This window comes from Colletes gigas, unplaced genomic scaffold (genome assembly GCF_013123115.1).
Source record: "Colletes gigas isolate AHSC1104 unplaced genomic scaffold, ASM1312311v1 Colletes_gigas_Sc00015, whole genome shotgun sequence".
Lineage (NCBI taxonomy): Eukaryota > Metazoa > Arthropoda > Insecta > Hymenoptera > Colletidae > Colletes > Colletes gigas.
The window spans coordinates 4175659-4190099 of record NW_025106644.1 but is presented as its reverse complement, the minus strand read 5'-3'; the positions used below and the strand labels follow the sequence as shown (position 1 = coordinate 4190099).

Here is a 14441-nt window from a genome sequence, read left to right as displayed (position 1 = left end):
GATAAGAACTATCGATAACATAGGAAACAAATAAACATCTATGATGCCTTGAACACGACTTTGCATTATTAATTTACACTATACCCTCCTATCGTATCACATAATTTATAATAATGATAATTGACAACTGTTAAAGAATTCTACGTTCACGCAATAAAAAAGTATTATAATTGCTATAAAAAAAAAAGCTATCTTGTTTCAATATTATTTCAAAGTATGACGTAAATAATAAAAATAGAAATACGTGAACGTTGAACATTACACTTTTGAGTACAATGGAGATTAATAAAATTTAATGATACAAGAACAATGGAGGAATCCGTCATAGAATGAAAAGGTAATCCATCACGTCGATATAAATGTTATATATTTCAGCATAATCGTTATAAAGTAAATAGCTGTTAAAGCGCTTATCAACAGCATTGATTGAAGATAAGTTTTACAAAATCCTTTTTTTTTTTTTTGTATCTACGATCCGTGTATGAGTATTGAAAACAAAACAACTTTGGGATTGTAAAATAAATCTTCGTTGAATGGCAAGCCTAAACGGCATGGCATATGTAATGGCATAAGAACAGCGGTCGTACAAATACAAACTTGCGCGCAATTTCCGTGTATATAAGAAATAAATAATAAAACCAAAAAAAATGTAGTAAAAATATATTTTACAATACTCTGTACAAGATCTCATTAAGAATTAGTATGGAGTTAGTTTGACGCAACTGTGTTATCGATTTATCGATCCTGGAATACTGTTATCAAATTTTATAAAATCGATTGTTTCTATTTAGCACAGTGACATACTCTCGAGTATTAATTTGCTTAATTTTATAACTTTAACCAGCGAAAAAAAATATTTGCAGTTACACAGTATCCCATGATTGATCTTAACGCAGTGTCTTCTGTATATTTCTGCAAAAAAAAATAACTTCATTTTCGAAAATGTCCAATGTCGGTCAAATTTAAATAAAATTTTCTCTACTCGCGAATATCATTAAACGTTTACCGTGAATAACGAAGCTTTCTGCGAACGATCGAGCCTCCAAATAAATCCACAAAATAAACAGTCACGTAAAATACGTAAGAGTATAATTTTCGAACACTTTTTTTCCCCCCACTACGTCAACAACAAATATTGTAATCAAAAATCTGGTAATCTGTATCAACAATTCACTGCACTCTGAATATATATAAAAAAAAATCTACAACCAGGGGAGCTCAGCGAATGAACATGATTCAACGCCATTATATTACACGTAAAAAGAGAGAAAAATTAAATGGTTAATATTTACATATAATCGATTATTCGCAAGTCATTGCACAATTGCATTTACTACATAAAAGTAATTCTAATATACAGGGTGTTCGATCAATCCTGGAAAAAATTTTAATGGGGGATTCTAGAGGCCAAAATAAGACAAAAATGAAGAATACTAATTTGTCGATTAAGGCTTCGTTAAAAAGTTATTAACGTTTAAAGCTCCGCGCACGCAGCGCGCGCGGTTCCCGTTTCACAAGCGTAACTTTAAACGTTAATAACTTTTTAACGAAACCCCAATTGAGAAATTGCTATTCTTGATTTTCGTCTTATTTTGGCCCCCAGAATCCCCCAATAAAATTTTTCCCAAGGTTAATCGAACACCCTGTATAGAACTGCCTCGACTTTATACACGATTTTGTCAATATTAATTCATCATTGATAAACACCGAGCTCCCACAGTATCAATGAAGATTGTAACATAAACATTATAAACATCCCTAACGAACTATTAATTATTCAACTAAATTATACAAGAATTATTCGATTACATTAAAAAAAAAAAAAAAGAAATCATGAATATACGCGTTCTATATATGCTCGATCACTGCAAGGCAAATTAATCGATAAAGATAATGTAATGATAGAAATGTCTTATATGTGTCACGTATTCATAAGTCATTGATACATCTTCTATACATGTAAATCACTTAAGACCATAATTGCATCGTTTAAAACCTTTTAGCCTGGGCTAAATATATATACACATACATACATACACATACGTATAGACACATCCGCGCGCACATACTCGGTGTGCAATAAAGTAGTTCTTTTCTCATTTATAAATATGTAACAAAAATAGATAATAATAGATATATATTGTATGTACAATGTAGACATGTAAAACCTAACAAAGTAGTAGCGCTGGATTATTTCCTCTAAATCAATCTAATAAGCCTTTACCGTGAAAAATACTTAATTACCTCAACATGAGCATATTCAAAACCTTTTAGTGCATTCGTGCATTTTTTGCTCCCCCCCGCTCTCTTCCTATAAGACAATTATACAATTAATTAATATATCCTTTCTCTTATCATTCGATTTAAAATTTTCCTGCTCCGTGATGCCACTTTCGAACACTCTCTGTGCACACGTGTTGCTACGTAACAATTATAATGGATATACTCCCTTGATCCAATGCTTTCGCAATACACCAAAGACGTTCATCGATTGTATTTTCCTCCCCTCTATTTAATATCGTTACAAACTAAGTAGCATTTACATATTACACGCGATTCATTAAATATTAGCGATTCCTCTCTTAGTAACAACAATAACATACGAGTATACGTAAGCTCGCTCCAGAGACAGTTCCATGGACCACCAAAATTACTCCATGAAACTTGTTACACATCATTTCACAAGTACAAGCAATATAAGTTCGTTAATTCTTTTTTCGTTTGTTCGCAAATACTTTCAACAAGATCGTCGATAGAAAATTGTTTGAACTTGTAAAACAACTCGGCTATAAATCCTCTCAGGCCTTTTTTTTGTACTGGTATATTTATTAATAATTAAGTTATTAAATTTTTTTTCAATACGAGGTAAAATACAGATTGATACACACAATCGTGGAATTGTTCATGATGATGCGAAAAAAAATTATACTTCTCTCTCGATTCCCGATCCTTTCCTAATGACCTTCAGCTTATATAATATTCTCGTTGCAAATAGATTAATGCAGACGTTGATTAATATACTGATTAAGAGTTGTATATCGATTTAATGTAATATAATGCTTTAAGATTAAATGATATGCCCTGGTCGCCAACAAAGTGGTAATATTACCATAGATTAAAGCTTCTAAAAAATTGATGATATAAAGTAGAAATAATAAGAGTTAAAAAAGGCCTGTAAAAACTCATGTACCCCGTCAATGACTAGCTTAAGGTATTATGCATATATATATATATTTATATATATATACACACAGGGTGCAGTCGAATAACATGCACATGTGAATGGTGATTTCTTATGTAAAGAATAAAAAAAAAATATATATTCTTCCTATTCTTTTATAAGGAATCACATCCCATAAGCTTCTACATGTTATTCGACAGCGTCCTGCATATATTCTTGTTATAACATAAATGTTTCAATGGCATTGCATAGTTCCTTAAAATTTCTGCGAAGTAGACTGCTCGACTGTTGCACCAGCGCTCCCACAACATTCTAATATTTCCTAATTCGTTCAAAACTCCGGCTGACCGTAGAAATAATCTATTTAAAGTTTGCGAATGATTTTCTATCTTTAAAATGACATTTATATTGAGAAAATGTAACAACGTTTAAAATAATTTGTTTGTTTGCTGGATGTTGATTTAAAATTGATGTATCAAACTGTTTGTTCCGTTTAAAAATTATTGAAACTACTAAAAATGCCCAATCGACATTTAAAATGGAAACAATATAGAACGTTGTTCTCTGGTGTTTAAGTTTTTTTTAACAGATAATGAAATATGTAAGAAACATGCAAAAATCTAACTGGTCTCGCAATCAGAACTGCACTTTGATTAATCTTTCCTTATCTTATTATCCTTGACCCTGTACTTGTTATCATAGTTTCCTTTTTACTGCATATTTTCTGTCAATCATTACTAGCGATAGTAAAATACTACAGGAACGATTTGTAACTTATATGTACAAGATAAACAAATTGCGCGTTCGGATGCGGTTCAGCGAAGATCGTTGTAACTCTGTGGATTCTAGTAGCAGAAATTTCTATTTTTGTCGCGGTGATCGCAAAAAAATATAGAAATTCAAAATTGCAAGCGATTCCTTCGGTTGATCATGAATATTTGCTTTGCTCCAAAGAACCATAAGTTTCTCGAATAAAACAAATATACAAAGTTTCTATTGACTTGTCGTTTGAAAAATTTCATTGTGGACTTTAAAAAATATATACATCGCTATGAACGTTATTATCATGCATGTGATTCATTCTTGACACGACACTCGAACCAAATCAGTTTAAAAAAAATTTCTTATCTCGCACCGTACATCTAAACGTTAACATTCTTAGAAAGAGTTTGCTTAAAAGCTTCACGATTATTAAATAACGATTCCCCTACAATGAGAATTATTATACTGCCATAGATAGTCAGCGAAGAAATTTGATTTTCCCGACACAAGTTGTCTCTCGATGGTCGTATGCCACATAATTTACTTAAACTACGGTATCCTTACGCTATGGCGTCGCCAGTGATCTCCAACATCACATTGCACGATATGCGATACAAAAAGTAATTCATTTTGTACATACTTTCACAAACGAGGTCATTACGGGCATGTCCTCGTACCGAATATATCGTGGTATATTCTTCGATCATGTTTTCAGTCGTAACGTGGCGTCTAGCCATTTTGTTTCCGGGCAGGATCCCGGAAAACACAATTACTCTCGTACACCTACCAGGACGCACCGGTTTCCTCCGTGTTTCAATTTAGTATTCATTGGATCTTCGTATCTAAATACTATTACACGCGAGAACAAATGCAGAGCTCGCCTACAAATGTGAAATCGTATTGCACCACTTTGATCCGCCAGGAAGAGATTCCCGCGTCGACGGAAACTCGTACGAAACACTTCCTCCGTTTCATTGAATAGTACTTGGCACAACAGTCACTTTGCTGTACTGTTCGTCCGACTGTCCAATGGCGTTCTGCGGCAACGGTTTCTCGAACCTCTCGTGCTGCACGTACGGCGACGACACCGTCGATGATCTGTGCTGATCTAACTTTGGATTCTCCGCAATGGTAACGTAACCAGCGCTCTGTTTGGTCGCGATGACAGGCTTCTCCGCGTCCAATTTCGAGCTTGGTTTTGTATCACCCGTCTGCCAACACAGAGGATACGCTGTCATGGCGTCCTCGTCGCTTCGATCCTCCATCGCCTCCGAAATGGACACTTCCGGTTTACCCATCTGCTGCTGTTGCAGCATCTGGAACACGGAGCTCGCCAGAACGTACGGCTTCGAACCGTCGACCGTGGAAGCTTGATGACCACCAGGCTTCTGGGCCTCCGAGACGGTCGGTTGGAAACTCGACTTTTTCGACACCTCGGGAATCGAGGACACGGAAACGTACGGTTTCGACGAGGAGTCCAACGTGGACGGCAGAGACGTCGGGTTCACGAAAGAGGAAACGAACGGTTTGTTGCACGAATCGGTCAAAGACGTCGACGTGAACGGCGTCGACATCGTCGCGCTTCTAGCACCGTCCATGCCACCTAATGCAAACGGTTTCTTCAACGAATCGATCAAACCCGTTTGCACGTACGGCTTGGAGGTTTTATCAGAGCCGGAGAACGGAATCAGAGACTCCAGTTTCGATTTGTTCGGCTCCGCGAACGTCAGATCGTCCAGATCGCGCAGGGCGTCGATCGTCTTCTTGTCCTTTTGTTTTTGTTCCAAAGAGGCTAAAGTTATGTACGGATTCGCTGGCTTGCTATCCGCTTTGATAGGTATCAGCGTGTCCGCGGTGGACTCCGTTAAATCACTGTCATCCTCCGACTTTGTTTTCACTGGCTTCGGTACCGATCCTATAACGCTGTAGCCACCAGCGGTTGAAGTTTCTTTAGGAACAGGACTCGGATTGCTCGACAGTTCCTCCGACGATGGCATACTGATGTAACCAGTCGAGGACCATGTATGTTGGGAAGTTGTATAGCCTGTGCTGTCGGTTAAATTTGGCGTGGATCGCGCCAGGGACAATGTGTCTCCGATGATGGGCTCCCCAGACTTTGCAACCTTCACGTACGGTTCCCACCGTGCTGTCTCCGTGGTAAACACTGGCCTGGTGATTCCAACATTCCTCTGACGCAAACTCGAGGACTCCCAAGCCGGCAGTGTCTCCAACAATTTATTGGGCGACACCGGCATCGGGTCAATTTCTGTACCGCTGTCGCTAGAAACCTGAGAATCCGACGTGAGGGACGAGGTAACGGATTCCTGACCGCTGGAACAACCGCTTGAATCGGCAGAAGACTGCCGTATGTGTTGCTCGCCAACTTTCTGAAGAAGTTTCTGCAACAAGAATGTGGCAAATTTGAATCTTCCATCAGCGATACGACACTCGTTCTCATAAAGAGTGCATATTACCATATTGGGCGCCAATCCTGGCGGCAATTTCACTTCAACGTCCTGCATCGCCTTGCACTTCAACCACATCCTACAAATAAAACCGGTCAGCACAGTTGCAAAACACTTTTAGCGAATGAGATCTACGTACCTCTTTGACAAGTGTCCAAGACAGAGAAGGATTGCGACAATACTGACGCCTCCTATTACCCATATTATAACCCACACACTAAACGATGGTCCTATTGTGTAATCAAATTGTGAAATAACAATTGTTAAAAAAAAAATAGATAAGAGAATCAAATGTGGACTTACCATCGCTGTAACAGTTTCCCTCGCCAGGTTCGGACCAAGGGCCCTTCAAATGTGTGTTGTCCGACGCAATGTTAATAGCTCTTACCCTAAATTGATACAGCCGTTCGCGCCCTACGGTCTTGCAGTCGGGAATAGGCAACTGAGCTTCTGCAATGTTCACAGAAATGAAACTAACTATAAGCTACGTTTCAAGTGATCTTTTTACGTTACCTGTCCTAGTGCTGTTTTGAACCTCGCCATCGTTGGAGCATATTTCGTAATAGTTCAAATGACCAGCTGAATATTGAGGCTTGTTCCAAATTACAACCACTTGGCTAGAGTTCATGAAGCGAACGTTGGGCACGTTTATTCTTCCCGGTACCCCGATCTTCGTGACTTTGTGGATCACGGGTGATCTTATGCTGCAAGACACGGTGCACGCTGCCACGCTGATGCTGTAATTCGTATGCGCTAGAAGATTCTTCAGCTCTATGTGATTTGCTTCTTCGACTTTTTGGGCCTCTTTGTTGTAATACACTTCGTAGTACCGTAGCACACCGTTCATGGCGTCTGGCGGTTTCCACGTGATGAACATCGTGGTGTTTGTCACGTTGATGATTTTCACATCCTGCGGAGGAGTCGTTGGAGCAGCCTCCAGCGTTGTGTTGTACAAAGGATCACTGTGCACACCTTCTCCGCTTTTAGTTAAAACAGCAACCACCAGCATGTACGTTGTGTATGGTTTTAAATTATTTACTATTCCATGTATGGTGTGGGGGTCTGCTCTTATCGTCGTGTTCAGTTTCGAACCCTTGCAGTTCAAATTGTACGGCGAGACAATAGGGCAGTAGTAAATATTGAACCCTTCCACGATTCCAATCCGATCGGAACACTCGAGTTTCCAGCCGACCTCGATGAAATCGGAGCCAATACGATTTATCCACACGGACTTCATTTTCCCGATAACTTTGTTGTAGATCACGGTGCACGACGCCCACACCATTCCGCTGCTACCTTTGTTCGTGTTCGTGGAGATCGCGAATTGATAGAATTTGTTGGGATCCGGGACGGTCATGTTGTAAATCGTTGTGTTTCTCGATACGTGCACCCAGTCCAGATAACCGGTGCACTGATAAGGACGGTCGCGCACGTTATCGCACCAAAAAATTGTGTAATTCGTGACTTCTGTGTTCATAATCGGTGGCTTCCAGGACAGCTCGTACAGGCCACCGTCGAACGCTATTTTAGTAAACGCTATGGGCTCGTGCGGTATCTCGTATTGACTAGGTACAAAAATCTTAGCCCGCTCCTTACTGGGCCCGACAATATTCGTTGTAACGATTTCGAATCTATAACTATTGAAACTAATCCCTTTGACCTTGACGTAAGTCGTTGTGGTCTCGTTAGGAACGAGCGACAATTTCCGCCCGTTCTCCTCCACATGATGGATCTCGTACTTGAAATTATCGCCATTTTCTAAATATTGCGGTATGGCTTGCCAATACAAATACACGTCCCTGTTAGCGCTATTTTCCGCTATTTCGAAGCTTCCAATATCGGTTTTTGGAGGACGGCCAGGTACTAAAATGTAAAATATATTGTAATATAATAAATAGCTTGGGAAACAGTTAATAATAAGACCAAAATTGATGTAACCGTGGCTTACATCTTGGCGGTGTTCTGAAAGTGACGTCGCTGAATTGACTCCATTTATCCTCCCCTGTCGCGACAGCACTTTTCATAAAAACTCGTACATCGTAGCCAGTGTTAGCGTACTCCAACCCGGTAAGATTATAGTACCTCTTATGCATGTGAATGTCATTTGTAATGTTGATCACCTAACAGAAATTTGTTATCAATGGTCGGTGTGCATTTTTTACAGTCATCGAAGCATAATGAAGTTTCTCTTTATCGTCACCTGCCAATTTTTCTGGTGATCCCATTGATTCTGGTACCTTATTCTGTGATGTAAACCAGGCGGAAAGGTCTGCATTGGAAAAGGTACACTCCAGTGTAACAATGCACTGTCTGATGTTTTGTTAATAACCGACAGATTAGCTGGTTTTGCAGGAATAACTGTAAACATTTATATTATTTTTGTCATTGAACTCTTCAACGCACCAAAGTTGAATGAGAAAATAATAGATAAGAACCGTGAGCAAAATGATGAAATTTATGTTGGAAACTGGCGTTCCCTAGCACATTTTCCACATTTAATATGAACGTGTAGTATTCGTATGGCTGTCGATAAATTGGATTCGTAGACGTATCCCACAAACATATATTTGGTTTCTGATTTTCTTTAGGGCACGGATACAACTTTCGTCCTCCGGCTCTTCCCGGCAATTTGAACACAAGCGTGAATCTCGTTGTAACGTAGTTTTGTACAGGATCCCACGAACAGGTCATGTTCTCCCAATTGTGAGACACACAAGTGAAATTTTCTGGCTCTTGAGGTTTGACTGTTGACAATTGATAAATATTTGGTAAATCGGTTTAACAATTTATAGAGAACAAGACTTCTTTCTCGAGGAAAGTCTTCAAAAAAATATATTACTAAGAATGCTTATAAATGACTCTCTTTGTACACCAAGTTCATTACATAAATGATCTTATCAGGGATGGTGGTCAAATATGAATTCCAAGATACAAAGCATATTAAATACTGTTCTTATAATTCTAATGAAAGCAGACTCTCAATGCTTGCTCTTGTTTTCATAAAATACCTTTTGACCTATCCTGATAAGCATATATGAATGACACTATTTATTAAGATCTTTATACTGCGCTTATCATTATACTTATATAAATTAGGTGCTTATACAGGGTGTCCAGCCGCCCTTGGGAAATATTTTAATGGGGGATTCTAGAGGCCAAAATAAGACGAAAATCAAGAATACTAATTTGTCGATGGAGGCTTCGTTAAAAAGTTATTAACGTTTAAAGTTCCGCTCGTAATGAATTTTTTTCTAGAAAGTGGGTAGGATTTTAGGGGTAGGCCTAATGACCAAAAATTATTGTAACTGACCCCCGCAACCGAAAATAATTTTTCCAGAACGATTTGAAATTTTTTTTTTTTTTTGCGAAAAATTTAGGGACTTCCCCCTGTCGATTTTTCTTGAAACTTTGTTTTTCATTTTTAATATATTTATTTGACGTTCTATAGAAAAGTTGTCTAATATTTTTTTGTAGGTACCCATAGGCTCTGCTTCAGAAAAAAATTTCAGTGATATACCTTTACTATAATAGGAGTTATGGCTGTTTGAAAATTGGGACCAGTTTTAGGGAGTTTTTCTCACTTTATGGTGTCAAGGAACAACTTTTTCAATATTGTTAGAATTTCTACATATTCTCCACTAAAATACGCGTTGTTTGCATTTTACATGAAATTTCAGGGAAGCATTTCTGGCCTCACATTAGATTTTTCGGTAAAGAATTTTTGTCTCGAAAGTGTGTAGGATTTCGGGGTATGTCTATTCACAAAAAATGCTTGTAATTGACCCCTGTAACTAAATATAATTTTTTTAATAAGATTTGAAATTTTATAATTTCGTCTAAAAAGTTCGGTACCTACTCGAATTTTTTTCTCGAAAGTGGGTAGGATTTTAGGGGTATGTCTATTCACCAAAAATGCTTGTAATTAACCCCCTTAGCTAAAAATAATTTTTTCAGAAAGATTTGAAATTTTTTAATAACTTTTTAATGAAGCCTCAGTCAAGATATTGATATTCTTGATTTTTGTCTTATTTTGGCCTTTAAAATTTTTCCCAGGGCTGACTGAACACCTTGTATACGATTTTAAGATTTAAAATTAATTAATGCAACATTATTTAAAAGAAAGTACTTACATCCAACTACAACTTTGTTCAAACAAACTGCTTCGTATTGTTTATTTTTATCATTGTGTACCCTTAATTTACAGTAATACATATCTTCTGCAGGTGGAGGTCTTTCCACGTCTAATGATATTGTGGTTTCATTAATAATTGTAATAAATTGCGGTTCCATCTCTTTTTTGTTACGAAAGAATACTAGATCCGAGGCATTTCCACCAGGAAATTCAGTATCCACAAACGTTTGATTTAATATACAAAGTATTCTCAAAGATTGACCGTGTTCAAGAACAATGTCACCTTGAGGCCAGGTTCCTTAAGAGCAAAATAATCATTTAAAAATAATTCTGAACGAATTAATTTATGATATTCATTTTGTGCGAAATACAACTCATTTAGTAAAGTGTAAGATGATTTTACTCTAAGATTTAGCTTAGACTGTACACCCGGTGCATTAAATATAGATATATGCATTTAGCACCAAGCTAGAATTCCAAAAGGAGTAAAAGATACATGTTTCATTTATAAACTCAGCTACATTAGAAATATGCAAGGAACAGGTAATTGACATTGTTATTAATTTTGTGCTTGAATAGTTAATTCGTTAAATTATTGTACAAACGTTAATCCTAATTGAATTGCTTGTTTAAATTTAAAAGTAGAGATATTATATTACACTTACTTCCAGGCGTTTTGAGACCGATTGCACACTGATTGGGATCTGCATTACACAATGTTGTACACAATAAAACAATAAAAGGGATTAAAAATGTTCTCCAAAAACAATTCCTCCACTGTGTACCAACTTTCTTTGTAATTGGTAATAGCAAATGCTCGTACACTCGAGCTTTCCATAAATTGCATGTATTAGAACATACATAACTATTTGAGATTTGTTTCTGTTTCTGACAATGCATTATATCACAATTACAAACACAACGATTAACATCTTCGCCATACACGCAACGATCGATCGAACATGCGCCAGGAGAATGTTTAATAATTGCTGAAATTTCAGCTACGTCGCACAATTTAATTTCTATCCTGTCGATAGTGCCTTTCTCCTGAGGGAGACAAACATTACTTTTTACATGATTACTTTTACTTTCGCATTTCTCTGAAACACGGTACAGAGATTCTGTCATCCTATGCGCATCCAAAGATTTAACGATATCATGTTTCAATGCACTTTTCGAATCTGATAATGTGGATTGAAACATTTCTTGCGGAAGTCTTATAAGACAAACTTTGGTCGAAGACATCTTGCGCTCCCATTACTAAAAAGAAACAAACTCTGTTACAAAATTACCTAAAATTATATACAGTTCGAGAACATATGCATATAGGATATATCGAAACAAGAAATATTCAGGTATACCATGCAACAGTATGACACCAAAGCCAAATGAAAACTGAATCTCCATGATTGCAGAAGATGAAGATAAGGGGAAATATCATTCTGATTGATAAATTCTAGGTCACAACATAAAGCTTCCTTATTTATGTTATAAAGTTACAATAGTGCGTTATGAAATTCGTTTCAATAATCTATTGAATATAAGCACAACATTTTATTTAATGAAATATTTATAAAAAAGTACACAAAATGAATAGATATATATTTATTAGAATTAGTATATTTTAAATGCTCTTTGCAAAACTGCATGTTGGACACTAAAATTATTACACAAAATTAATTTATTTGTGAACATAGTCATTGACACAAGATGATTCATTATGTACTTTAAAAAGCACTATACAATCCTAATTAATTAAAAACGAGGAAAACAAAAATTCTCGATACAGGTGGTACGTCGTTTCATTCTTCTATACTGTTAAGTTGGACAGTTTCATTGATCATAACTTGTTATTGCTGTTATTTACTAGAAAAGTATAATTATCGAAGTAATAGGAAAAGTTGATAACTCGAGAACGTAATCAGTTATCACGGTCATGGCGCAAACGAGATAAAAAGAGATAAAAAAAAGAAAAACTACACAACACACACACGGGCAAATGTGTACAAGCACGCGTATATGTGTGCACATATACAGAGTGTTCGGTCAACCCCTGGGAAAAATTCACACGAATGATTCTGGAGGGCAAAATAAGACGAAAATCAAGAACACCAATTTGTTGATGGGGGCTTCGTTAAAAAGTTATTAACAGTTGCGCCTGTGTATAGGCAACCTGCGTGCAACTGTTAATAACTTTTTAACGAAGCTTCGATCGACAAATTGGTGTTCTTGATTTTCGTCTTATTTTCGCCTCTGGAATCTGCCCCCGTTAAAATTTTTCCCAGGGGGTGGTCGAACACCCTGTATGTATGATATAGCGTGCATCATTCGCACACAATTAAATACAATGTGGACACACCGTTTCTGCCATGAAACTACGGAGCATTCTCGCAGATATTCGAGACGCGTATTGCATCAAAAACGTTACAATCGTTTATTTACGAGCATACGTTTCTATATCCACGACGTAACGTGTTCCGTGTAGATGCCCGTACCTCGTATTCCGCCTTGTCGCGCGTTATACATATATACATACAACATTATATATGTATATTATATATAACTATCTATCTATATATATATAAATACGTATATGTGTAGTTTCATGCACGATGGCGATCTCATGAATGCTGGCCTTACATATACAGCGCACGCGTGCACACATAGCGACACACATGAAACAATGCACGTAATCAGATTCATTTACGTATGCAAAACGTATGAAACGTTGCAGTCTTCCAGCGAATATGAAAAGGCACGCGATCGATTGCTCGGGGAAATCTGCTTGTCGAGCAGCACAGGTTTGGTTTCACAGAGAAACCCGATCGACACATATTTTCTAGGGTCTAAGATGGACTCGGTCTTTTCACGATTATCTGAAACATTTCTACGTACTCACCGTTAGTGAGTGATCAACGAGTTCACGCAGATATCTCATCGTGCCACCATGTATACTATATTCGTCTCCAGTCCACTTCACCAAACTTAACTACACTACGGGATGGTCGAACACGAACCTGTTCTACCCACTGAATATATCTTCTAGCCACCGTAAAGCGCTTTGAGTTCCAATACGCACGGACTTTTCGCGAGACACCACCGTAAACACGTAATCGCGTCACGGTATCACGAATCACAGCCGTAGAAATCGGTCGTGTCACTTCATATTTGTGGAAAAAATTCTGTTTACATTCGCCCGAAGAGACCCACGAATAAATATATACGATATACGTTCTGGGTAAAATACGTGCGATCAATCGACAGTGGTGCCAACATGTCCAGCGATCTCACGCGAGGAGTCAAGCGACAAAGCGAGAAACGATCGAATATGCTTGTTGCTTGATTCCTCGAAACGGAGGGATCTTGAGACGTTTCTGCGGAAAAGATACGATTGTTTTTGAAAGAACCTGAATGTAAAATGGATAGAACGAGCACATCTCGGGCATCGTAGCTTGACGACATCGACTGACGTCACGTCGAGACGTCAAGCGTCGCATTCTTGGAAATGTAGGCGCGCGCAGGTTTCACTGTGACCGCGATATCTTCCAATTGGCGCCACTTTCGAAAGCATTCTAGCATTTGATTCTAATTTTTCAATTTACTACTGATCTATGCATGAAATAAAAATTATTACATTCTATCTATTTAAAATCCTGATACGTTTTATGCATTACATGAATTCCAATTTCTTTCGTTACGAAACCGTATGCATTCCATGGGAAAAAGTAAATTTGTCTTAATCAGCTTCAATTAAAAGACAGATTTAGCATAATTAACTGCAGTTGTTTATTATTAATACATATATATCAACAGTGATATAATCTCGAGTAAAGTTTTCGTAACAATATCGATCTTTCGAATTTATTCCTATTATACTAAACACATTAGTAATAGGAGAAAC

At 37.4% G+C, this 14441-nt stretch overlaps 1 protein-coding gene across 4 annotated transcripts; it reads right to left on the bottom strand.

The window, feature by feature from the left end:
• Positions 1 to 459: 459 nt before the first annotated feature.
• Positions 460 to 13968, bottom strand: LOC122399986. Of its 4 annotated transcripts, XM_043401132.1 has the most exons (11): positions 13440 to 13967; positions 11206 to 11800; positions 10539 to 10838; positions 8844 to 9152; positions 8609 to 8766; positions 8357 to 8528; positions 6922 to 8271; positions 6712 to 6858; positions 6548 to 6638; positions 6418 to 6487; positions 460 to 6342 (listed from the first exon to the last, which is right to left on the bottom strand). In XM_043401132.1, exons 2-11 carry the CDS (start codon positions 11783 to 11785, stop codon positions 4915 to 4917), a joined length of 4605 nt encoding a protein of 1534 aa, XP_043257067.1. In that variant the 5' UTR covers positions 11786 to 11800; positions 13440 to 13967; the 3' UTR covers positions 460 to 4914. The 4 variants fall into 4 exon arrangements, with proteins under 4 accessions (XP_043257067.1, XP_043257064.1, XP_043257065.1 ...); XM_043401129.1 differs by having other exon boundaries at positions 460 to 6487; positions 13440 to 13968; XM_043401130.1 differs by lacking the exon at positions 13440 to 13967 and adding an exon at positions 12900 to 12991 and having other exon boundaries at positions 460 to 6487.
• Positions 13969 to 14441: the final 473 nt, after the last annotated feature.